This window comes from Ailuropoda melanoleuca, chromosome 2 (genome assembly GCF_002007445.2).
Source record: "Ailuropoda melanoleuca isolate Jingjing chromosome 2, ASM200744v2, whole genome shotgun sequence".
Classification (NCBI taxonomy): Eukaryota; Metazoa; Chordata; class Mammalia; order Carnivora; family Ursidae; genus Ailuropoda; species Ailuropoda melanoleuca.
The window spans coordinates 49618935-49642387 of record NC_048219.1 but is presented as its reverse complement, the minus strand read 5'-3'; the positions used below and the strand labels follow the sequence as shown (position 1 = coordinate 49642387).

General features: G+C 38.0%; 1 protein-coding gene across 7 annotated transcripts in view; it reads left to right on the top strand.

Annotated features, from left to right (window-relative positions):
• Positions 1-4796: 4796 nt before the first annotated feature.
• Positions 4797-23453, top strand: part of ZZZ3 (zinc finger ZZ-type containing 3) — a 95903-nt gene continuing 77246 nt past the window's right edge. For 4 of the 7 annotated variants that reach the window (XM_011228792.3, XM_011228793.3, XM_034653720.1 and 1 more), the window contains exon 1: positions 5053-5185. Coding sequence is in view for 2 of the 7 variants with exons in the window: in XM_034653718.1 (XP_034509609.1) it covers positions 4812-5185 (374 nt within the window). In the remaining 5 variants the exon portion in view is untranslated. Of the gene's footprint in view, positions 5186-5595; positions 5866-23453 lie in introns of all 7 variants that reach the window. The other 3 variants (XM_034653719.1, XM_034653718.1, XM_034653717.1) reach the window with 3 other exon arrangements.

The following is a 23453-nucleotide window of genomic DNA, read 5'->3' as shown; positions in this document are numbered from 1 at the left end:
TAATGACTTTGGTAACTCATGCCTGAAGCGTATATATTTGGCAAAATTATGAAGGCATAATTAGGATAGCAACTATTCAGGTGTAGATTCATCAGATGAGCCCTTTGGGTTTAAAGTCAATTTTCTTTCTGAGCCCTGTGAACTTCTGCCACAGGACCTGTGGACACTGAAGGGTGAGACTGTTCATGAATATAGCAGCAGGTGTAGTTCTCTAACAGCAGTCCTGATGCTACTCAGGTTGAAGGCTATGTTTTGTAGTATAACAAAGCCTTCAAAACTTGCTTAAAACAAGGATTTATTATTTTTCATGATTCTGTGGGTTGTCTGGAGTCACTCATGAGGTTGCATTGAGCTGGCAGATACGCTATGTTGGAAGGTTCAAAAAGGCTCCTAACGTAACCGGGGCCTTGGTGTTACTGGTTGAGCCACAACATTCATCTCCATCAAGGTCTCTCTCTCTATAGGATCTTATCCAGGACCTCTGCATGTGGCTTCTCTCTAGGATAGCCTGATCTTCCTTACGGGATGGCAGCGATTCCAAAAGGGCGAAAGAAAATGCTGTAGGCTTCCAAAAGGTTACGACTGGAACTGACATAGTGTCATTTTTGCTGTCTTCTGTTGGGAGGGAACTCTGTGAGGGCCTGAATACCAAAAGGCCATTCATTGGGAGACAGCAGTATAACATTTGATCAGCCTGATAAAGCAAGGGGAAGGAAGTAGGACGGGGTCACAAAATATTTGGTTGTTCCACTTTTTTTTTTTTTTTTTAAAGATTTTATTTATTTATTTAACAGAGATAGAGACAGTCAGCGAGAGAGGGAACACAAGCAGGGGGAGTGGGAGAGGAAGAAGCAGGCCCATAGCGGAGGAGCCTGATGTGGGGCTCGATCCCATAACTCCGGGATCACGCCCTGAGCTGAAGGCAGACGCTTAACCGCTGTGCCACCCAGGCGCCCCTGGTTGGTTCCACTTTTAAAAATATAAGGATTGATCTGGGTTCAGATGGTGAGAACTCACTTCTTCCATTGTAAAGTTACTGATCAACTTTTCCACTAATAGTTTTATCTACTGATGAGTACTGCCTGAATCTGTGGTTTCATTACAGGTTGCAAAATGGTGATTTTCTCATTCTAGGATTCTTTTTGAGAGACTTTTTCAAAATCTTTACCCTGTAAACAAATTGAAAAAGAAAGGAAAGTGGTTCAGGATCTGTGATGTAATAAGTGTTGAAACCAGTACTAACTTGGTGCTCCTGGGGTCAGTTGAGATGCCAGAGATTAGTATCTATGGACTGTATCATGAATGGAGGATCATCTGAAGAATGTTATAGTTCATTCATCATCCTTTCAAATATTTTCAAATCTTTCCTTGTGCTAAATTAGACTGTAAGAGTTTCTTACCTGGACTATGCTGTTTACCTCTTCCACACTTAAAAAATTGCCTTCAGCCTAGGTGAAGAGATGTAATAAAGAGCCCCAGAAAATTAGTTGTTGGATTTACTATAAAGATGCTGTCAAAGATACAGTTCACTATATGAGATAGTCTTGTTTTGAGAAATTGTGGGACAAATTTATCTTTGGTCTTAGTACTGGGAGTAGTACTCCTCCTCTGACCAACTGGTTTGTTATTATCCTACGGATACTGAGACTATCATAACTGATCTTGTTTTTCCTTATTACAGCATCTGCCAGAATTAATGCACGTGTTCAGGGCCTTAGAATATGTATTTTTGTGTATTATTCTTCTGTTTTCTTGTTGTCTGACTTCCCACTTTATTTTAAATTCAGTTTTGCCTCTTAATTTGTAAGCCATGTATTTTTAGAAATAAGGTATAATTTTTTAAAAATACAGCAAATATCTTGGTCTTTTGGGTGGTGTACAACATCATCTCCACTAGACAGTAAGCACCAAAAGGATTTGTCTTGTTCATTGCTTGCTTTGTTTAGTACTGTATCTCCAGCACCTTGTATAGCTCCTAGCATGTTTATTAAAAGAAAAAGAAAAACTAAAAGAAAAAGCAAACAAACTACATCAGTGGTTTTCTAAGCATGTTCTGAGGTAATGCCTTAAAGGCCACAGTAAGGGACAAGGGAGATGTTAGTGGTTGCCAATTCCCAGGTCATTTTATTTGGATTAAGTATTGGATTCTGGCATAAGATTGTGTTTGTAAAAGGAATGCCAGTGCTTCAGTAAATATTGTACAAACCCCTGAATTAGATGATCTTGAAGTCTCTTCCATCTTCAGTATTCTGTGATCCTAGATGAAAATAACAAAGGGCTAATGGATATATCATAATTAGGGAGTGACCTTAACCAATGAGCTTGGCAGTGGTTGCTCCTTCTGAGAGCAAGGAAACTCCTTTTCCCTCTCTTAGATAATTGAAGATTTGAGGGGCTCCTATCCATTTCTACTTGGCCAGGATCAACACCCAGGCCTATAGTTTTCTCTCCTTCACTATCTTCTTTACCATCAATGAACTGGTCTTTCCCCCTTACCTCTTTAGTGCTGGTTCCAAAGACCTAGAATCCAGCCACTTGGGGCTAATTGTAGTTCCCCTCTCATATTCCTGTACACTCTCATTCGTGCAGTTCCCTCAGTTGACAATAGTCTTTTTGTCTGCTCTGCAAACTCATGCTATAACTCGAATGCCAACCCTTGTAAAAAGCCTTTCCCAAACCTCCTCTGTTCCCACGATATTTGTATCTCTACATAGAACCTTTGCAGTTAAATTCGGGCAAATCACATAAACTCTCTAAGCCCATTTTCTCATCAGAAAAATGTGAAGAGAGTCACAGGTTGGGTACTCCAGGAACCAGACACTTAGATGATTAGTGTGCAGATTAATTAGGAAATGCTCTTAGGATCATCATTTGTGAGGTTAGGTAAGAACTGAGCAGAGGAAGAAGTCAAGCTGCGATCCAGTCTTAATGAGTTGCATCAGTTGATGCAAGTTGTTCTACAGATAGGATGCTCCACCAGAACTGTCCCATGTTGAGGTGGGAGGGCTAGTCCTTCCAACAGGGAAGATCTTATTAAAGATTTTATTTATTTATTTGGCGGAGACAAAGAGAGCGTGCACACACACAAGCAGGGGAAGCAAGAGCCAGAGGGAGAGGGAGAAGCAGACTCCCCGCTGAGCAGAGAGCCAGTCATGGGGCTCCATTCCAGGACGCCTAGATCATGACCTGAACCAAAGGCAGATGCCCAGGCAACCCCCTTCCAACAACCTGATAGATACTATTAGTGGCCCTACATTGATCAGTCATTTTGGATGTGGCCTCTTTGGGAAAAGGTGTGACACTGAACACCACCAGAAGGGGCTGACAGCTCATGTCTGTCACTCCTGGCTGCTGGTAATAAGTCCTTCATTTCTGAGGGGTATCTGAGAAGTACCTTTTGGTGCCTGACATTAATAGTATCTATCTCAGGATTGTTGGAAGATTAAAATAGGATAGCATATTGTGCGCCACATAGGACTCAAGATCATTGTTATGGTTATACATAGAACTTGGCTCTGTAAGTATATAGAGCAAGGTGGGGAAACCTTATTTTTGTGACTCTAATCCTAGAACAGGGCCTGGAACCAGTTAGGTTCAGTAAAGGCTTGTTGATGTGTTAATATAAAAATATATCCCTCACCTTTTGTCTGGAAGCAGATGTTATTTTGAGTTGAACTCGAAACTAAAACAAATACAAAAAGTCAATTCAACCATTTAATAACTTTAAAAAAAAAAGGCAGGTTATCCACTTGCCTGAAAAAAAAAAGTCCAGAGACAAGGAAAACGAGCAATGAAGTAGTACTTGACAAATGCAGGACAGCTCCAGTTAAAATGGCTTCTGGATTTTATATATTTGGAATATAATTTTCTAATTTTAGACAGGGAAGGAGATCTAGCTCAGCTTTTCCACAGCTCATAAATGGTGAGACTGTCAATGGCACTATGAACCCAAAGGATAAGTACTTATCTCTTATCAATGTTTATTGGTATCAATCTTTAATTTTCAATCTTTAATTATCAATCTTTAATTTCAATATTTCAATTATCAGTCTTTAATTTCCCTGCATGCCCAATATAGTTTGTTGACATTATTTTATTTTTTTAAAGTTTTTTTATTTATATAAGTAATCTCTGTACCTAAGGTGGGGCTCAAACTCACAACCCCAGCCAAGATCAGGAGTTGCCTGCTCTTCTGACTGAGCCAGCCACAAGCCCCTGCTAACATGTTTTTAATACAGTTTTATTAAACACTGCTTTGTGCCTGACACAGGTTTGGGGACACAGCAATGAGCAAAAGTTACAAAGACCCTGTCTTCATGAATCTCACGTTCTTGGTGGCAGGAGACCAACAGTCTGGAAGTGATAACTGTTAGGAAAAAAGATACGCAGGTGAAGAAAGAGTGGTGGTGCGAGTATACTCTTTTGGATACAGTGGTCTGGAAGCTTCAGATGTTGACCTTCGAGAAGGGAGCTGAAGTACGCATTGAACATCAACGAATTAAAGACATCTGAAGAGTTCTAGTCAGAGGCAAAAGCAAGCTGAAAGTCTTGAACTGAACAGAGCCTGCGCGTTATAGGAACAGCCAGAAAGCCAAAGGGGGGAGTTGGGGGTCGTGTGGTTGGAGATGAAGGAGGCGGGGGCATATATAATATCCATAAATAGTTGAGACCACACCGCTAAGGGAGCTAGCGTATACAAATTTTTCAAGAGGCCACAAAGGGCAGGATGGAGCGGATTTCCAACAGCGGGGCTACAGCGACGCCTTTCCTCGACAAATGCAAGGAAGGGCCAAGTTAAACTATTGCAGAGGATGAACTGGGTCCCGCCCTCAGAAGATCGACCCTCTTGCAAGGGCGAGGGCCGACCGCGGGGGCGGACCTCGGCAGCTCCCAGGCCGCCGGCGCTGCACCGGCCGCGGCTACCAGCAGGCGGTGTAGTGAGCGCGCCTGCAGCCGCCGCCGCCGCCCGCCCGTCCCAGCGAGGAGAGAGGAGGGGACCGGAAGGAGCCGCTGGTGCTGCGGGAAGTGGCAGGAACGGGAGGCGGGGACCCACCTGGAAGCGCCGCGGCGCCGCTGTCGAGCTTCCTGCGGCGGCCACCCAAGCAAGTGCCGTGGCGGGGGCAGAGAGCGGCCACGGCGGCGGTGCCTCCCTAAGTGGCCCGCGGCGCCCTGCTGGGCACGAAAGGTGAGCAGTAGCTCGGGGCACGTGGTGGGGGCCAGACATGGAGTAGGGAGAATGGAGGAGGAGGAGGGAACCCGGGGCACCATCGGCTTTGGGACCCGGATTTAGAGCCGAGTGCCGGGAGGGGGTGGGTTGGAGGCGGCGGCGGCGTCGTCGGCAGCGACGGCGAAGCCCCCACGTGGGGTGGGGGTGCGCGCGCACGTGTGCGCGGGCGATAGGGGGGCGGGGAGGGCTCTTGGAAGGAAGACAGGAGCGCGCTCGCTTAGTAGCGGCCCACGTGACGGGCAAGCCGAGAATCTGCTTCCACGTGATAGGCTGGGAGGCTGGTTGAGGCAGAGGGATGTTGTGTCTGTGTGGTATAACCGTAGTCACTGGAGGTTTTAGGGTTTTCTACCGCTTTTCTTCTCTACTAGGGGGGATAGATGAGAAATAAAAGGCGGAAAAGACTTTCTGCTATTTCCCTGTTCTACACGTTCTCCAGTTCGTTAATGAAGCACTTTTCAAGTTCCGAAATGCCGATTTCCCTGTACCGCCATGTTGGTTCTAGAGGAAACTCGCGAGATGCTAGTGGGTTTGTATCGCGAGATCTCTCGATTCTCGCGGGACCTTGTTGGCAGAGCAGTTGTCCTGGATGGCGAAGCCTTGGGTTCCGGGGGCCTGGGACCCGCAACTCTTTCTACAAGGCAAGTTGTTAGGGAGGGGCCGGGGGCGAGTGCCTCTTGGTGCCGGGAGACGTGCTAGGTTAGCTTCCTTTAGTCCTGAAGGGACTGCATTGACCTCATTGAGGCCACACGGTCCTTCTCCCCACCCCCCTGCGGGCGCTCGGCCACCTGCAGAAGCGTCTGCACCCCTCAGCCCCGGCTCCTTTTACCCCGCGCAGTGATAGTTCCACCTCCGTCCCACTCCCTTGGAAGTCCAGAGCCGTTCTCGTGCACTCGTGACGATTCCATTGGATACCGTTGCCCTTATTTTGAAACGTTCTTGTCAGTTTTTCCCCTTGTTGCCATTTTCTGAAGAATTCCAGACCTGTTAACCATTCTGTCGCTTGTTTCTGCTCCAGTACCTTTCTCCACTGTCCGTTCTCAGACGCTTAAAACTAAGCGCCGTGTGTTATTTTTTTCTCTCTGGGCATCATTTACTCCCACTTACTGGTCATTGATAACTTGTCATGACTCTGACTGACTTTGTATTTACAATAACTTTTGGCAGTATTTGGAAGGAGCCCTTGTATCTCTGACAATACCTGATGTCAGAATAAAATCGTTCTTTTAATCTTTTTGTGCGTGACTATTAACTCATAATTATCGATATGATTTTGATTACTATGTTATGAGGTTGCCATCTTTGATGTTCAAGGATGGTGGTTTTGGGTCACATGTTCAAGATAATAGTGGAATGTTAAGGCAAAATTTTAGTTAAAACCAAACTTCTCTTCATGAACTTTGGTGTCAAAGTTTGTTTTTTCTTTAAATGAGTTTGACATAAAATTATTTTTTCTCCAACTTTTGATGTCTTATCAGAAATTAATTTACAGTGTATCTTTTTTCATTTTCTTGAGCAGTCTTTGGATTTATTTAGTATTCGTAGTGGGAGGTTAATTACAAAGCTAATCAGATAACTAGGTAATCCACTCATTTTTTTTAAACTATGAAAGTGTTATTTGCCTTTACACTTACATATATAGAAGTATGTAGAGTAAAACGCTCCGTTACACTCTGCCAAGTTGCCTTACTCAGTCTTACATCTCTGTAACCTTCTTAGCAGTAGCTGTGTATTATTCTATGTATTTCTTTTAACTAAGAGGAGGAAGTGGAGTGTTTTAAGATAAACTATCACAACATTAGCAATCAGTAAAAATTTTTCTACTCAGCTAAATTTTTATTTAGTGATATATGCCTATTGTCTTGACAAATATATGCATATTTGCTTTTTAAAAAGAAAATGTACAGATTTTATTGTGATAAGGGTTTTGTGAAAGTATCTTGAGGGATAGCATTATTTTTGTCCTAGAGATTTAGTATGCTGGTAGCTTTGAACCAAAATAAAATCCATGTAAAATAGGATTTAAAGAAATAAGGATGATATCAGTTGAACTTTATATTTTTATGTTTAGTATTTGTGTTATATATTTATCGCTATATTCATGGTTATATTTTGTGATACTTAAATATTTTCTAAATTATAACCCAAGTATGTGTATAGGAGTTTTCCAGAAGTTTTAAAAGTTACCAGCTCAGTTAAATAGTTCTGACTATGCAATTTTGTGAGCTCAACAGGAGAGTGGTAGGTATATCACTAGTAAATACAAACAAATGTACAACTCAGAAGTTGCTAAGCAGCAATTTGTGGGGTGTTTTTTTTTTTTTTTTTTGGTATTTTTTTTCCCCCAAATCTAGAAGTATTATTTATCAGTCACATGAAAGTGACTTCACTCTTCTTGGGCAGTGTGGTTTTTTATTGTAATGGTTCAGGTAGGAAAGTTGGGGAATGAAAGAGTGTTGAAAGGTCTGATGTGGGAAAGAGGAAAAGGAGATGGGAGTATGTAGTTCGATATTGAGATTGAGTTGGAGAGTTGCACAGAGAATAGAGGATGGTAGAAAGTTGACAGAGACATGGTCTAAGACTAGGCAGGTTCATTATGGTTGGAGGGCAATTTGAGTTGACCAGAATTTGAAATCTGTAACTTCAGGCAATTTTTTCCTCTAAAATTTTTTTGAATTGTTTTCAGTTATCTCAAAAATTGCTTGATATCCTTGTCATAAAAAGTCGGCAACTGAATTTGATATTTAACGGATACTTTGTGAATTCTTTAGTTAGGTAAAGCTCTTGTTAAGTAACATTTGTTGAGTACATTTTTTTTTTAGAAGTAGAAAATTGTGAAAAGGAGAATGGACTCAAAGGTCACAGTTCTATAATGGACTTTGCAAAGGTATCTACGGAGCTTTGCTTGGTAATTGGGTCTTAAGTAGTTCCCGTGTGCATCTGATCCTTGCGATAATACGGGTTTCTTAGAACTTTGTTTTATAAACCGTTTTTGGTAGTGAATTTTGAGAATTACCAGTCTTTTAGAGGCTGGTACTTATCTGAGGTACTGGGTAGAAATATACTGAGAAAATCTAAGGAGGAAGAGACATGTATCTTACATGATTTGAGTTTGCTTGAGTAAAACTTAAATAACTAAGAAATTTTATTTTCCCTTTTCTCAATCAGCTGTCATAAAAGTGATCTGTGAGAGCTGATGAGCTTCAGTGATCAGAGGAAATTAATAACAGTGATAATACAGTACTGGTCTGTCCTCACTTGGATTTTTTTCCTTGGGGTCTGAAACAATGCTAATTTCCACAGACCTATAATTTTGTAAACTATATGGTGTGATACTTATGTTACATATTAGTTACATCAAGAACATAAATTTTATTTCTCACCTCTTGAACCAGTGTCCAAGAGAGATTACAGGAAATTACGTGACCGGAAATGTCAGTGAAAATATGTTGCAGGTGCTTTTTAAAAAAAATCTAATTTCGTATGAAAATTCAGTCTGGATTTAACTGCAAGGAGTATTTGCTGGGAAGACTTTTTGATTTTTAAAGTAGTATTTAATATAGATGTGGTATACATTGTGGTACGAATTTCTGTGGTTGATACTCTGATAGCCACTGTAATTATACTTTAAAAATACTGATCAGTGAATATTTCCCAAAGTCTTAAGTGTTGACTTCTAACACCATGGAAGTATAGACTTTGCTATTTTGTTTAAACTTGTCCTTCTCACCTCTTTCTGTTTTTTTCTTTTCAGCTGTTCTTTCTCATTTAGGTAGGTAATTTTTGTCTTGTCAGAGACAAGTGAGTTCAGTAGCTTTTCCTGAGGAGACTATCAAACTATTCAGTTATTATTACTATTAGGAACTCCACTGTAAGTTATATTCAGTAATTCAACCAGCATATTTTGAGTGTTAGTGATCTCAGCCATTTGAAACAGCAGGAATCCTGAGCCTTCAAAATAACTATAATCAAGTACTATAAGCCTGTGGTCTTTCTTCAGAAACTCCTAAGTGGAGTAAAGAAGTTTTGCAGCACCAACAGGGTTAGTTATCTCATTTTTTTTTAGCCCACAGATGATAATCCACAGGATTGGCCCTTGAAGTTAGGCACACTGACAGCTGAAATGTCATTTTATTTCAAGGGAAAAGGAAGAAAAGCTATCAAAAAATAGATGGAACTATAGAAGAGTAGTGTTTTAAGGCCATTGCATAGAGACATATAGTCCTATTACCGTTAACTTCTGAGGGAATCACAGTATTGCAAAGCAGCATAGTACATGATGTGTCCTATGATGACCTTAATCATAAATAAACTTTTATTCTCTGTATTGTGTTTAAGGAAGTAAGGAATTGGTGTCTTTTTAAAAGATTGTTACGAGTAAATGTTTTCAAAGCTTTGTTAATTAATGCTTTCAGTTTTCCGGAAAATTGACTCACAGAACTCGTCTGCTGATACCAAATAAAAATGATGCTGTTGTGTATGGCATTTCCTTTGTTTTATTTTATTGCTTTTTTTTTAAATCTATTTCTTAATTTCCTTATGTATTAGTTCAAGGGATTATCTCCCAAATAAGGCTCCATTACATTTAATATTTGATATTATGATAAGCAGTTATCTAAAGACTAGCACCTTTATTAATAAAGGAATTTTCTAAGCAAATAATTAGAATTAGTCAATGACCAGTTCGTATCATTCAGTTCTATAGTTTTGAACCCTGATACTGAGTCTCCATCCTTAGCACTGATGAGTGTCCTGAGGTGAGAAATGTTTCATTTTGTAGTGGGTTTTCTTTTTGTCTTTGTTGCCTTTTCAGTCTCTTTTTAATATGTTAATTTAACAGTTTTTCTCTCTTCATTGTTAGAGTAATGGTAGATAGTATTTGATATAAGTATAAACTGTGTTGTGTGTGTGTTTTCATGACTTTAATGGCTGACTTGAGAGTTTTAAGTCTGAGGAATTAATATAAGCATATTAACATTTTGATATACTTCTTATATTATTTAAAAAATACATCTTTTATATATTTGCAAATAAAAGATTTAATACCGTGTTCTGCTTTCTAACCTAATGTTAGGTAACATTTTTCCATTCTCACAATGAGTCTTCATAACCATAATTTTAAATGGTTGTATGATGTCTTATGTGTAGATGTATCATTACCCTATTCTAATTTTTTGCATATATAAATAACAGTGCGAAGAACATTTGTTTATAAGATAATTTCCTGTATATAGTACTATCTTCTCATATATTGCCAACACCAGAAGTGATTTTTAGGCTTATTTTTAAGAGCTTGTAAAACATATCTGTCACACTATTGACTGAAAGGATCAATTTATGTTCATGTTGAAGTGGCTGTTACTCTATATATCTATATTAAGTATTATTTATAAAAACTTCATGGGGTATAAGTTATACCACTTTTTCTTAGATTACTACTGAGGTGAAACATAATGATTAAAAGATGTATTTCGTTTGTGAATTTAGATAAACAGAATTTTGAAATTAATGTAATCAAATCTTTTGACCTAATTTTGTTCTACTTTTGAACTTCTGGAATTCCTCCTCTGGAAGTGTAATAAATAAACAATACTGATTTAATACTGTCTCTTTTAGTTTTTCTAAATTAGATTTAAATAAATTTAACTGTTTACCTCATCTGGTATTGGTGTGAAGTGAGAATATAAATGTTTTCCTCCAAATTGGTAATTGTCTCAATTCTGTTAAGTAATCCTTTATTTTCTCATTGCTTTGTATTTCATTTTTACATTTTAAATCTTTTTTATTTTATTTACTTTTATCCCAAACTTAAAAAAATATTAGTATTGTTTTCTAGATGATTCTTAAGCACATCTACTATCATTTGACCTGGTATCTTTTTATTGTGATATTTGTTTTCCTATTGATTTTTAGGAGCACTTTACAAATTGAGGATAATAAAGCTCATTCTGTACAAAACAGTGTTTTATAAATCCTTTTCTTGTCAGCCAAAATTTGAAATTCTTTTCCCATACCACAGAATTTAGTAGGATTAAGCGAAGCAATTTCTTTCTTTCTTTCTTTTTTTTTTTTTAAAGATTTTACTTTAAAGCAATCTCCACAGCCCATGTGGGGCTCGAACTCACGGCCCCCAAGATCAAGAGTCACATGCTTTATAGACTGAGCCAGCCAGGTGCCCCTCTCCTTTCTTGAATGGACAAAATATGAAACTACGTAAGAGTACAGCATTAGAGACTATAAAGAGAAAAACTATTTTGGTAGATTTTTGTGGAATTAGAAATAAACTGCTAAGATCAGCAGTTCAGGATGTGTGATTAGGTGTTTCCTTTATTAAATAGTAATATGTAGTTTGACATCATATGCCTCTATTTAATGAAAAAGTGCTAATTGGCAGTTTTAGGACTTCAGTTACAGAATCTCAATACCTTTCTTCTTCAGCTGTTAACAGCTGTGTGGCACATGTACTGACATTTAATAATGAATAATCTAAGAAATTCCAGGTGAGCATTAGTGAGACCATCCATGCCAAGGAGAGCATTTTCAGTATCTAAAGTTTTTATTGTTTATGAAGGTGGTTTTTTTCCTTTACGAAATAATTATTCAAGATATTAAAATAATTTCTGAAAATAGATATTTTTACTTATTTACATTTTAAAACTGAAGGCTCCAAAGCTATTACTTTATTAAATAATGACTAACATTTTCTGTTGTTTACAGATTTGTATGATTACATTAATGCTAGGAAGAAAAACCAGATTAACTTTGTGAGTGTGAAATCATAATAAATACTTGAAAATAAATATTTGAAAATTGTGTCCTTTGCTTGGGGATCACATGAAGAGAATTTCGGGTGAAGAACTTGATGGGGTGGAATTTGTTTCTATCTTGAATTGGGACGAGATTTAAAAGGATTGGAACATTATTTATACCTTTTATTACTACCGGAATTCTGTTTACTTTGTAAGGGATAAGTTGATTTTGCAAACTGGCACTGAAGTGGTCCAGGAAATAACAATTGCTAATTGTATTCTGGGAGTTATTTATACCTTTCTTACTAGATTTTTTTCTTTTTTTTTAAATTGGTTAGAAACTTAAGGAATAAATACATCCTGTAGTTCTTATACACGTCCCTATTAGAAAGCAGATTTATTGTGTTTCATAAATAAGGTGAAATAATGCTTTTTTTAGCTTGACAGTATTATAGAGGGAGGTGCTGAGATTTTTTTCTCCGGAGAAAGGTGTGTGTGTTTGTGAGATTTATCTACTGATAGCCCTTGAGGAACTTTGTAATACTTCTGTATGTTAACTGTATTCATACCGAACCTGTAATTCTTAATCTGAACTGTCTCTACTAAATAGAAATTTTTAATGTGTGTTTTTGCAGTAATGTTTAGTTTTCTGATGGAGAAATGTCCTTTATTTGTTTCCTGCTTTTAAAAAAATGTGAGTATGATTACAGTGTAATACAGAAAGTTCTCGTAAGTTTACAGTTCAGTGAATTTTCACAATGTAAACATACCTGTGTAATTATTACTAAGAAGCAGAACATTAGGAAAATCTCAAACTGTCGTGTGTCCTATTGTGGTCATTAACACTACCCCCATCCCATGGAAAAACACTATTTTGATGTCTAGTACCATAGAATAATTTTGTCTGTTTTTGAACTTTAATTTTGTTTATCAACATTGCATTTTTATCCTGCTTTAGAAGTCCTAGAACTTAGTGTAGTTTATAACTGGAGATCTCAGCAGTTTGACTTAGACATTTTTTCCGTTGCATTCATGATTTCAAGAACTCTTAGAAGGGGACATCAGAGAAAAGCCTTACTTTCAGATTGTGTGGTAGACCCTTTCTGTGTTTTGGTGTTCTTTGGGCAAACAGGATACTTTTAATTTCTGTCATTGATTGGCCTACAACAGTACTTCAGCCTCCCTCCACCCCCAACTTAATAATTTTGTTTTGTACACTTTGGTACAGCATTCCTGACCAGCTAATGGCTTTTTGGACTTTTATCCTATGACTTGGCAGCTTTCTTTTCATTCTTTGAATTCCTTTCAAGCAGTGATTCCTATTCGAATTTTTATGACAGACACCCTGTGGTATCCTTTGTTATTTAAAATAATATAGTGAGGGTCCTTCCCCCCAAGAAAAAAGTCCCTGTTTGTTTAAGCCATTTTACTCTTAAGATATTTATTTTATATTTATGAACAGTGTAACATTGTGATGTGCACATTATAAAACCAAATTATGGGCTATGAAAAAATTGAGAATCTACTAAAAGCTTTACCTAGTTTATATCCCCTTTCAGGATGGCTTCAAATGTAAGCGCAACTTTCTTACAGAAATTCTTGCTTTCTATTTTCTATTCTACCCCTCCTATTTCACTTAAAATTTTTTTTTGAAAAGATTTTATTTATTTGACAGCGTATGTGCACAAGCAGAGGGAGCAGTAGGCAGGGAGAGGGAGAAGCACAGCAGGCTCCCTCTTGTGCAAGGAGCCCAATGCAGGGCTCAGTCCCAGGCCCCTGTTCCCAGGTCCAGGCCGAAGGCAGATGCTTAACCAATTGAGCCACCCAGGTGCCCCTCACTTTTTTAATTTTAAAGAAAGGCATAATGAAAGATTTATTACTGTGTTCTTTCACATAATTTTTCTTTCATATAAGTCTCACGGTTAGCCTGGCAGATACACTTAATTTTCTTTATAAACTAATTTTGTTTACCATCAGTCAGTATTAGGTAGGGCCAGAATATTATAAATGGCCTGTGACTGTTGAAATTAGGTATTTTGTTCAAGAATAATTTAAGAGTAACGTGCACCTCCATTTTGGACTCGAGTGATGTATTTCCTGAGGTTTTTTTTTTTTTTTAAGATTTTATTTATTTATTTGAGAGAGAGCACAAGCTGGGGAGGGGGGGGCGGGAATTTGCAGACTCCGCACTGATCAGGAAGCCCAATGCAGGGCTCCATCCCAGGACCCTGGGATCATGACTTGAGCCTAAGGCAGACGCTTAACCGACTGAGCCACCCAGGCACCCCTATTTGCTGAATTTTTATAGAAATTAAATGTTATACAAAGTTTTAGCCTGATTTCTAAAGTTTTCTTTTTGCCCTGAGATTTTAAATGTCTGACTTTAGGGCAACATCATGATACAGGAGAACATTATCTCATGAAGAATGAAGGAAAGAGTAACTGACTTTTTTAACTGTTACAGAGTTACCACTATAAATTTGAATAAATGCTGTATTGGAGAATGAGTCAGGACGTTTTCCGGTTGACCTAAGCCACATATATAGGTAGATCCTTTTCTTCCTGTAGTTAGCAAAGTGTCACCAAGGAGTTCTGATTTGTTTGTAACTTTAACACAGTGGTTCTCAGACTTCAGCAAGGAAACCTGTGAGGTTTGTTGGTTTGTTTTTTTAAATAATGGATGGTTGGGCCCTACCCCTAGAGTTTCAAATTTAGCAGGTTAGGGGACCACACTTTGAGAATCAGTACTATGGTATAGTCAGGGTATACCTCTAAGCAACAAACACACATCCCACAAGTGTTTCCAATGTACATCCTAGCTGAGAACCTTTGAGCGGTAGTTCTCAAAATGGGAATAGGATAGTATCACTTGGAAGCTTGTTACAGATGCATTTTCTCCCAAACTCGGGGGCAGAACCCAGAAATCTGTTTTAAACTAGCCCCTCAGGTGATTCTGATGTGTGGTAAGTTTTAAGAACTTTTCTTGTGTCCTTTCTGGACACTTGAACTTGTTAGAAATGCAAATTTCAGGCCTCACCCAGATATTCCAAAATAACAGAGCCTCATTTTAATGAGATTCCCAGGCATTTACAAAGTATGTTGAAGATTGTGTAGGGTTGCTCTAGATGATTATAAAAGTAAGGGTGTCTGGCTGGCTCTGTTGGTGGAGCATGCGACTCTTGATCTTGGGGTCATGGGTTTGAGCCCCACGTTGGGGGTAGAGTTTAGTTTAAAAAGCTATAAAAGAGAACTGGGTGGCTCGGTTAAGTGTCCAACCTTGATTTTAGCTCAGGTCTTGATCTCAGGCTCCTGGGTTTGAATTCTAGCCCCACATGGAGCCTACTTAAAAAAAAATACGTATCGGGGCACCTGGCTGGCTCAGTTGTATACCTCAGGGTGAGTTCAAGGCCCATTTTGGACATAGGGCTTACTTTTAAAAAAAAAAAAAAAGTAATATAAGTTAAAGAGTTACTCAACATTTTCTGTGTGCTAGATACGTGTAAATACTGGTTTCACTATTATTTAGATTATTTAGTCTTCTCAACAACCTGGTAAGGATGGTTCCTGTTATCCTCAATCCACAGTGAGCAGTTTGAAGCAGAGAGGTTATATGTCTTATTGACTGTCACAGGGTGCTGAATGCAGGGATATGAACCTAAGCGTTCAAATTCTGCTTTTGGAGTGAGGAGTTGTAGGACCATTTATGTGGATTTTTATTTTGCTTCCTTGTTCCAGCACCACAGTATATATAGTATTCTAATGAATTTTTTGTCTTCACATTTTACAGTGACATTTGGATTTTCTTCTTGGTCTTGTATTCAAGGACTGTTTTTGCTAAAATATTGTGTTTTAGATACAAAAACAGAACTGGAAGTAGATGTGATTTGAATACTTTAAAATACAAATCTCTGGAGTTTATTCATCAATGTGTTATTTATCCAAATTGTTCCCTTATACGTTTTGTTCTTAAATGTAATTTCAGGGGCGCCTGGGTGGCACAGCAGTTAAGCGTCTGCCTTCAGCTCAGAGCAGGATCCCGGCGTTATGGGATCGAGCCCCACATCAGGCTCCTCCACTATGAGCCTGCTTCTTCCTCTCCCACTCCCTGCTTGTGTTCCCTCTCTCACTGGCTGTCTCTCTCTCTGTCGAATAAATAAATAAAATCTTTAAACAAAAAAAAAATGTAATTTCAGTAAGGCAGCTCTTACTGGTTAGTGTCTCAGATGAATGTTGCACAGTGATAAGTGTCCTACAAGGACCGTATTTATGAAAGCAAACCACAGTGTAGTTCAGTACCTAGAGGCCCCATTGTGTTAAAATTAAACTTCTGGGTTCAATTTCAAGTAAGACATGAAGATTTGCAGAATAGATCTAAATGCTGTTGTTAATTTCAAGGTAGTATAAGAATGGAACATTTGGTCACCTTATCAATTAGGGGTTTTTTTTGGAGGGAGGATTTCTGAGTCATATTCTTATAAGTGTACAATTCAGTGATTTTTAGTAAATTTACATAAGTTTGTAATGAACTCCACAGTCCAGTTTTAGAACATTTTCATCAATCCAAAGATCTCTTTTGCCTATTTTAAGTCATTCTTACCTTCAGCCTATTATAGATTAAAAAAAAATCAGCTGGTATATTTTAGCAGCCCTTCATTGTAGTATCAAACTACAGCATAGTAGTAAAAACCTACTTATAAAACCTTAATGCATAAACCTTTTTTTACTTATTTTAAGAACCCGAAAAAAAAAAAAAACTATATTAGGTCAGTAATTCTAACTAAATAGATAAAGCTTGCTTAAGACACCTTTCCCAGATAAAATGACTTGTGTACTTGTTTTCTTTTCCTGTAATACTTTTCTCATATATTTGCGTGGCTTGCTCTCAAATTTAAATGTCACCTGGTGTAGAGAGCTTTTTTTTCTAGAGGGAGTTTCCAAGATGTAACATTTACATAGACTTGCGTGGAAGGTGCTCACTGATGTTACCTTCATTACGCCATCTAAGATAGCACGCCCTACTTATACTTTCCCTGGTTTTATTTTTCTTCATAGTAATTATAATAACTGATAGTGTCTCATTAAAATATAAGATCCAAGAAGATTGAAATTATGTTCACTGATTTAGTTCTCAGATTCTGGAACAATGCCTTGTTCATGTCTGAATCTGGCATGATGCCTTGTTCCTGGTGGATGCTCAGTGACTGTTGAATGAATGAATTTATACTATAAAATACTTGGAACAATGTTGGGCAGTAGGAAAATGCTCTTCGAAAAAAATGCTCTTTGAATTTTATGCTAGTACTACTGCTGCTTAATTATATTTATGCATTTAATATACCGGATTTTATGTTTTAGCACTTCATATATGCCTTATGGAGTAAGTAAATTTTATATTTAAAATTTCAACAAGCAGGACTTTCTCAAATACTTAAAACTCTTTTTTATAAAACTTGTAAATATAGTGAGTCACAAGTTCTCTTAAACATTCCAGTTAGTGCTTATCACTCATACCTTTAAATTTGAAGTCAGTTACTGTTTTATTTATTTAATTTTTTAAAGATTTATTTGTTTATTTTAGAGAGAGGGAGAACAAGAGTGTGTGCGAGTTGGGGGAATGCAGAAGAAGAGAGAATCTCAAGCAGACCCAGTGCGTGGGGCTCAGTCTCAAAACCCCGAGATCATGACCTGAGCCAAAAATTGAGTTGGATGCTTAATTGACTGAGCCACCCAGGCGCCCTAGTCAGTTAGTATTTCAAATTTAGAATCATAAGGCTGTCAGATTGTTTAGGGTTAAAATTCTCTTAAACATTACAAGACTGTCAAAAAAATACATAAGATAGTTTTAAAATCTAACACATTAATATCGTGGGTTTGACATAATTTCAATATTTCTAGTTCATCTTAGAGGTTGGATAGACACTTAAGGAAACAGTTTTGTTGTCTTGAGCAAGTCGAAATTGCTGTGACACAGTTTGTGACTACAGATCAGTTACCATCTCTTGACAGGCTGAATATCAGCCCTACATTGGCCTACGGAGATGCCTTTATCCAGGTGTTTCTTCTTTTCTTTTTTCTTTTCTTTTCTTTTCTTTTCTTTTTTTTTTTAAGATTTTATTTATTTATTTGACAGAGAGAGAGAGACAGCAAGAGAGGGAGCACAAGCAGGGGGAGTGGGAGAGGAAGAAGCAGGCTCCCAGTGGAGGAGCCCGATTCGGGGCTCGATTCCAGAATGCTGGGATCATGCCCTGAGCCGAACGCAGAAGCTTAATGACTGAGCCACCGAGGCGCCCTCAGGTGTCTTTTCTTAAGCCACAGGGGGCACATTGAACCTTTAACACTTGTCCCTATGATAACTATGAAACTCCAAGACAGTGCCCTTTTGACTTCTTCTGAATTCAAGTCTAAGGCCTTTTGTAAATTTTTTGTGACTGCTTTTTAACTCCATTGCCTGAACAAGTTCCGTAAACCCCACCCAAGTTGCCTCTCAGCCCTTGATTAGATTCCAAGAACCTTTTGTACCTATTTGGCTAATGCTGCATAGGTTTTAGATCATCTAAGTGACACAAAGGAATTGAGACATGTTGATAGCTTTTGTTAATTTGTGGTTACTCTTAAGTATGCCACAAGACTAGAAACAGACATATAATCTCATTTAAAAAAAAAAAAAAGAAAATAGTGGTGGAGTGCCTGGGTGGCACAGTCTGTTGAGCGCCCAGCTCTTGGTTTTGGCTCAGGCCCTGATCTCAGGGAGGTGAGATTGAGCCCTGAGTTGGGCTCTGTGCTTAGCTGGGCTCCCTGCTCAGCACAGAGTCTGCTTGAGACTCTCTTCCTCTACCCCTCGCTGCTGTGCGTTTGCGCTCACTCTGTCTCTCAAAATAAATAAATCTTGAAAAAGAAAAAGAAAACAGTGGTTTTGGAAATCACTTTCCATCCTTGGAGGTGAGGTAGAAAGATACAGGCTAGCTTATCAGCATTAAAAATATTACACTAAGAGGTATAAAATAACTTTTCTTAAAAAGGGGAGCACCAGGCTGCCTCTGTTGGTGGAGTGTGTGACTCTTGATCTTGGGGTTGTAAATTCAGGCCTCACATTGGGTGTGGAGATTACTTTAAAAAAACTGAAAACCCCCAGATCTTTAAAAAAGTGTTAAAAAGGGATCTGTGAAAACTATTTTTGTTCTTACTCTTTTTGACATTTTTATGCTTTGGATAAATATGTAGTTGTATTTATAAAATTTCAGAACAGCTCATTGGCAAGGATAGATATAACTAAAGCAACTTTGAAAATTTTGCTTGAAACCACAGGCAGGAGCCTATAGTGTGAGTTGCTTAAAAGTGAAGAATTAAAAAAAAAAAAAGGTACGAAATTCAGATAAAAAAGTTGTATGAGCAGAATTCACTGTTCAGTTCACCAGTTTAAAGGCATTGTACTAAGAGAATAAAAAATGAGTTGCACTGCTCCTTTAAGGAGCCTATAATCAAGCAGGGAATATGGACATGCCAAATTACACATTATAAATTCTGTACTAGAAGAATTAAGCCTTGCAGGAGCAAAAGAGAAGCTAGTTAATTCTGATGGATCATTGAATTGAGCTTTGGGGAGGAAGAGTTTCCTATTGAAGATGGGGGAAAATCATTGTCTTTTTTAAATTTTTTTAATTGGGGGCCTGAAAAAATCAGAATCAGGGCTGGATTGATTAAAACAGGTATTTTATGAGCAGGTAAAGAATAGATTGTAATCACAGACTAATTAGACTGTTGTAGTTGTTCATATAGGGATGATGGCCTGAGCTGGAACAATAACAGTAGGACAGAAAGAGAAGTAGACAGTTCTTTCCAAGACATTTTAGAAGAATAATGAGTTTGGGGATGCCTGAGTGTCTCAGTTGGTTGAGCATCTGCCATCAGCTCAGGTCATGATCCCGAGGTCCTGGGATTGAGTCCCACATTGGGCTCCTTGCTCAGTGGGGAGCCTGCTTCTCCCTCTGCCTGCAGCTCCCTGGTTTTGTGCTCTCTCACTGACAAATAAGTAAATAAAATCTTAAAAAAAATAGTTTGATTGTGTATTGGTGGGAAAAAGAAAGAGTTAAGATGAAAGTTTTTTTTTTTTTTTTGAAAGATTTTATTTATTGAGAGAGAGAGAAAATGAGCAGGAAGAGGAACAGAGAGAGAGGGAGAAGCAGGCATCCCTTTAAGCAGGGAGTTCAACGTGGGGCTCGATCCCAGGACTCCGGGATCGTGACCTGAGTTGAAGGCAGACGCTAATCGACTGAGCCACCAAGGTGCCCTGAAAGTTTTTTAGCTTGGATGGTTAGATATTTTGCATTGAGATTGTTGAGATAGGGAGAAGATACTATTTTTGGGGTAGGAAGAAGATGACTGGAGATTTGTGTTTGTTGAATAAAAGGTACTTTTGGAACCTTTAGATGGAGAGCACAGAATGTGATAGATTGAAGTTTGGGATGGAGTTTGGGGCTAGAGATATAAAACTTTATAGGTTAAAATAATCTGAGTTATAATAATGATTTTACCTGGGGAGAGAGGCTAAGAAATGGACATGTACATTTTGTCAGAGTCACAATGCCTGAGAAAATGGAGGGGAGGAGACTTGGAAAATTTATCTCAGAAGTAGGAAAACTAGAAGGAAATGAAGGTCAGAGATGGAAGTTTCAAAGTAAGGAAGTGATGACTTGATTAAGAGCTTCCAAGGGATTTTACTGGTGTAGGGACTGAGAAGATAAATCTTTGCATTTGGGGGAGGAACTAGCTGGATTTGCTAGGACTTTTAGAGGAGTTTGATTTTGTATAATCTCAGGGATCTAATATTTTGTTGCTTAGAAAAGAAAATAGTACCAGGCTGCATTGGTCCCTATTGGCATATTTCTGCTGTAAATTTAGTTTTCTGGCTTCTTGCTTATCCTGCTGTTATTTTCAAATGTAATTAACTTTTAAAAGGTTTTTAATTGAAGTATAGCTCAGATATATGTACATATGTAAAATATTATCATCATTAAGTGAGTTTTGAGAAACTGAACACTCCCCAAGTAACACAGCAACTAGAGCAAGAAAGAGAACACTAGTAGTACCTTCTTCCAGTCACTTTCTACTTTCCCATCCCAAGGGTAACTTTTATCCTGACTTTTTTTTTTTAAGCTTAGTTCTTTTTTTTTTTTTTTTAAGATTTTATTTATTTGACAGAGACAGCCAGAGAGGGAACACAAGCTGGGGGAGTAGGAGGGAAAAGCAGGCTTCCTGCTGAGCAGGGAGCTGGATGAGCCCGATGCGGGGCTGGATCCCAGGACCCTGGGATCATGACCTGAGCTGAAGGCAGATGCTAAACGACTGAGCCACCCAGCTGCCCTATCCTGACTTTTGACAGCTTAGTTTTCTTTGATTTCAAACTTTATGTAAATGACACCATGTAGTATTAACTTTTGAGAGATTTTCAACCTAAGTATTTTTACTATTTTTGTTATGAAATACAGAATCATAAAGTTTTTATCATACAATTTAGATCATCTTGTGTGGTTAGTTAAATATGTGCCTCTATACTGTTTTATCAATTTGTAGGAATTTCCATAGCTCTGTGTGAAGAAATTGGTGCTGAAATTACATTAATTTAGTGCTTGCTTTCGTAGCACATATACTTAAAAAAAATGGAATGAAATTACATTAATTTATTCTGGATAAGGTTAAAAATTTTTAGTGAAAAATTAAAAAATCATCAAAAGTGGCTTAGATATAAAGCAGGATTTAATTTGGAATATCCAATTTAGGTATCTTCTATAAGATTTTGATGCTTTTATCTTCTGATGAACCTACTGATTGAGAAAAGGGGTCTTGTAGGAAGAAAGATGTAAGAAGATAAAGGACTTCAGTGGTGTTTGGCTTTAAAACCAGAAAACAGACCCTTGAAAGGCAGGAGAACATAGAACTCTTACAGTGGGGAAGCTTGATGACACTTGTCCTGTGTTTCTTGGCAAATAATCTTTTCCCCGTGAGTTTTCTTACTATGGGAGGTTGGGCCATGCACTTAAAACAGTGGAATGAAGTGGCATTTTTGGCAGTGGTTCCTGAGGGATATGTTTAATCTGAAGTTCTGATAATCAGGTTTTGGAATTTGGCATCTGTGTGTTTCTCTGAAAAACGTTGCTGCCTTAATGTCAAATTACTCTGCTTTTTCAGATAAAAAAATTTTCATTGGGGGAAATTTTTTTTTCCTTAGGTAAATTGAAGTATCTCAGAATTAGCATTCATAACCCTTCTATAGCCTTGAGCAGATTATCTAAGTGCCTTGTCAGAGTTTCTAGAAAATGTCCCTTTTAACCTTTATTGATTTATGCTATATTTATGATTTATGACATACCATCTTCAGGTTTGATTTTTTTAAAGGGCTAGGTTATTTTTAAAGATTTGATTGATTGATTGTAGAGAGAGGGAAAGAGAGAGAGCAGGGGGAAAGCAGGGAAAGCGGGACAAGCAGAGTCCCTGCTGAGCACAGAGCCCCACATGGGGCTAGAATGTGGGGCTAGATCTCACAACCCTGAGATCATGACCTGAGCCAAAAACAAGAGTCAGATGCTTAATCAACTGAGCCGTCCGGGGCACCCCCCCTTTTTTCTTTTTGAAGATGTACAGAAATTTAAAAAGAAATCCAAGACCCCTCCCCATGCTCACACCTCCAGTCATACTTTTTTGGAAAGGAGTTTTTTCTTTTTTAAAATAGAAATACCAGATTAGACTTAAAAAAGTTTAAACAGTTGATTAAGTTTGTTAAATTAAATGAAATAATCATTAGCCTAAGTCTAAAATTCTCTTTCATTAGTGACATTAAGACATTTAAAGCCACATTGAGTGATAGCAAATTAGTAAAGCAATATAAGCCTTTTTTATGTGAAGTATGCTTCAAAAGCATATTTTAATGCATTTTTTACAAAGTCACTTTAAAATAAATTTAGAAGTTTTGTTAAACATAGCTTTTTAAAAATACAATGAAGGGTTTTTTTAAAAAAAAAAATTAGAAAGTGGGGGCAAAAGAAGAGGGGGAGAGAGAATCTTAAGCAGGCTCTATACCCAGCATGGAACCAAGAGTCGGGACGTTTAATAGACTGAGCCATCCAGGTGCCTCAAATACAGCTTTATCTTAAAAACAACCTGACGGTCTCCCATCAATGACTGAAAGAAATTCGTACCCTGTGACCCAGTAAGTCTGTTTTGAAGAAGTAATTAGAGATGCAGACATACAGTGTACAAGGACATTCATCAGAGATTTATTTATAATAAGTAGGACAATATCAGAAGCAGCCTAAGTATCCTAAGAGAATGGATATAGTTAAATTAGGGACTACTTATAAGGTTTCTGTATAGCTATTAATAGTTTTAAGACTTTAATCAGTGGCATGTTAAGTGGAGTGAGGGGGGCAGGGAAGCAGAATGTACAAAGTAAATGTGTATTTGTGAATTTTGATTTAAAAATGCAC